This window comes from Seriola dumerili, unplaced genomic scaffold (assembly GCF_002260705.1).
Source record: "Seriola dumerili isolate Sdu_G_001 unplaced genomic scaffold, Sdu_1.0 BDQW01001417.1, whole genome shotgun sequence".
Lineage (NCBI taxonomy): Eukaryota > Metazoa > Chordata > Actinopteri > Carangiformes > Carangidae > Seriola > Seriola dumerili.
The window spans coordinates 71,041-73,540 of record NW_019175672.1 but is presented as its reverse complement, the minus strand read 5'-3'; the positions used below and the strand labels follow the sequence as shown (position 1 = coordinate 73,540).

The following is a 2,500-nucleotide window of genomic DNA, read 5'->3' as shown; positions in this document are numbered from 1 at the left end:
TTATGCTCTTTATTAACTCACTCACTCACAGTTACCGTAGATCTGTACACAACCACCTTCTTCTCCCAGTCGAGGATTATTCTTTAAACCATTCATTTAAAAACTTTCCCTTACATTTAAACACTTTTTCCTCCCTCTAATATTTGTGAGATCGATCCGGTTGTTAGAGAAGGAGCAGCTCAGCTCTCCCAGCTGTCTTTGCTTCACTGAGAAAGTAACTGTTAAAAGTGCCACAGTGTGAATTTATGTCTTTTATTGTGTTGTACAGACAAATGTAGTTTCTGATGTTCCATTCAAAGTCAAAGTCTGGAAACTTTCAGGTCTAATTTACAACCGTGGAGCCAAACCTGGAAAAACCAGGCAGAAGCACGAACGGCTGAGAGACGCTCTCTGCACACTGTAAAAATACAAATTCCCAAAGCTGCAGCTAATGTTAGGTCAGTGAAAAGGACCGACTGTGAGCGTCTGTCAGTACAAAGTGATGGACCGGTTGACAGGCCTGCAGTAAATCTGTGATATCATGTCCTCTGTGTAACATGTTGTGAGTCCTCTAAGTCACGTTTGATTTTATTTTGAAAGGTAATTTTATCCAAATCCAGACAGATCTAATTATTTATTTTATTTATAGGTTCAGATGCTCCACACCAACACAGTGGAGGCAAATGTAATATTTGTACATATACTGAGTTTACAGTGGTAAATATACACGAAAACTATTAGAAATTTCATATATTGACATTTATATCCAGCCCATACAGTTATATATGTTTATGTACAATATGTAAGCTTATATTGTAGACATATGTTACATAGATATACATCCACCCCACAGCCTGTCAATATATGTTGATATTATATAAAGTCTGAGAACACTTTCCCAGAATCAATTAAACTAATAATCATATATAATTCCTATATGTATGTTGTTTTAATAAACTTGTATATATAAATTAAATATATACAGCATATAAGAATTTAATATATGTATTAAACATTTAACTTTTGATATACAGTTATAGACTTCTATATGTGATAATATTTCCCCTCATAGACTCTTGAGATATTAAATATCTCTCTGGGATGTGAGTAGAATTTATCTAAAAAGAAGAAAGCGTTTTGGTTTGACTTCGCCGTCATGAGCAGGTGGGTGTGTCGTCGATGCTGCAGCTGATTCCTCACTGCTGACGACGAGCTGACGAAGTCTAAACACGTGTGAGACTGAACATAAATACTGATGGCAAATGTTTCTGCTTCATTTTGAATCTGTTTATGAGGTTTCGCAGTTTGTATATGAGAATCGGAGATAAACAGGAAGCGGCGTCGGCATGAAGAGGCCGTCAGGGTGCAGGGACAGCACAGTCAGATCAAACACAGAACTATGTGAGGATGACGTGTACAGAGACGGCGAATACTTCTATAACAGCCAGTGTGTGCTGTGGAAGGATCCTGTGATGTTATCTGAAATGACTGTGACAGGAAGTGGTTTTTGCGGTGCGACGTGACGATCTACCTTGAACGTGACGTTACATTTGACTCTGAGCTCCATGACAAAACTTGGCTCAAGGAGACGGTCACAGAAACCGGGGCTGCTGCTGCTGCTGCTGCTGCTGCTGCTGCGGCGGCGAAGATTTCTCATGATGTCATGCTTTCTGACCTTTGACCCCTTTTGTCGCTGCAGTGCTCGGGGTCGTGCGGCCAGGGGAAGATGCTGCGTCACGTGTACTGCAAGGCTCCGGACGGCCGCGTGGTCCCTGAGAACCAGTGCTCTGCGGAGAACAAGCCGCTGGCTGTCCACCCCTGTGGGGAGAGAGACTGCGCTCCACACTGGCTGAGCCAAGACTGGGAGAGGGTGAGGACTCAACACCGCGCTGTAATACACACAGTTAATTAACTAATTCATTATTTGATTGTCACTTAACAATAACTCTCTGGTTTCAGCTTCTCAGACGTGAAGATTTAATGTTTTTCTCTGTTTTATGTGACTAGAAATTAGATCTTTGAGTTTTGGACTGATGACGTCTGTATTTCCTGAGACATTAAGGAAAAACAATAAATAAACATTAACCCACGTTGGAGTAATAGTGATGAAAACTGGTGCACTCTAATAAAATATCATGAAGATATGTGGCTGCCAACCTAAATAAACGATGATTCAAATCACATGTCAGATTCAGCTCATCTGAATCATCAGTTCGACTCAGGGTGAAGCCTGAGGCTGCAGAGGTTTTTAATGTCCCAAAAACCATCTGAGGTTTGGACAGAGTGCTCTTTACTCATTTTTTGTACCTGCCAGGCATCACTACCTAGCTTAGCTTAGCATTAGCATCAGCCAACAGCAGTCTCCAGATGTGGAAATCAACACTAATGTTAACTCTTGTCTCTATCACGTCTTTTCTTCTACTGAAGTTAGCATGCTAACCAGCTAGCGACTCACTGTAGTCTCCAATCTGCCCTGAAGACGAAGCGCTGCTCAGTTATATATATAACTATATATATATAT

General features: G+C 40.8%; 1 protein-coding gene across 1 annotated transcript in view; it reads left to right on the top strand.

The window, feature by feature from the left end:
- adamtsl2 (ADAMTS like 2) overlaps positions 1 to 2,500 on the top strand; it is a 19,594-nt gene that overhangs the window by 15,153 nt on the left and 1,941 nt on the right. The window contains exon 16 of the mRNA XM_022768126.1: positions 1,679 to 1,849. Within this exon, the coding sequence (XP_022623847.1) occupies positions 1,679 to 1,849 (171 nt within the window). The remainder of the gene's footprint in view (positions 1 to 1,678; positions 1,850 to 2,500) is intronic.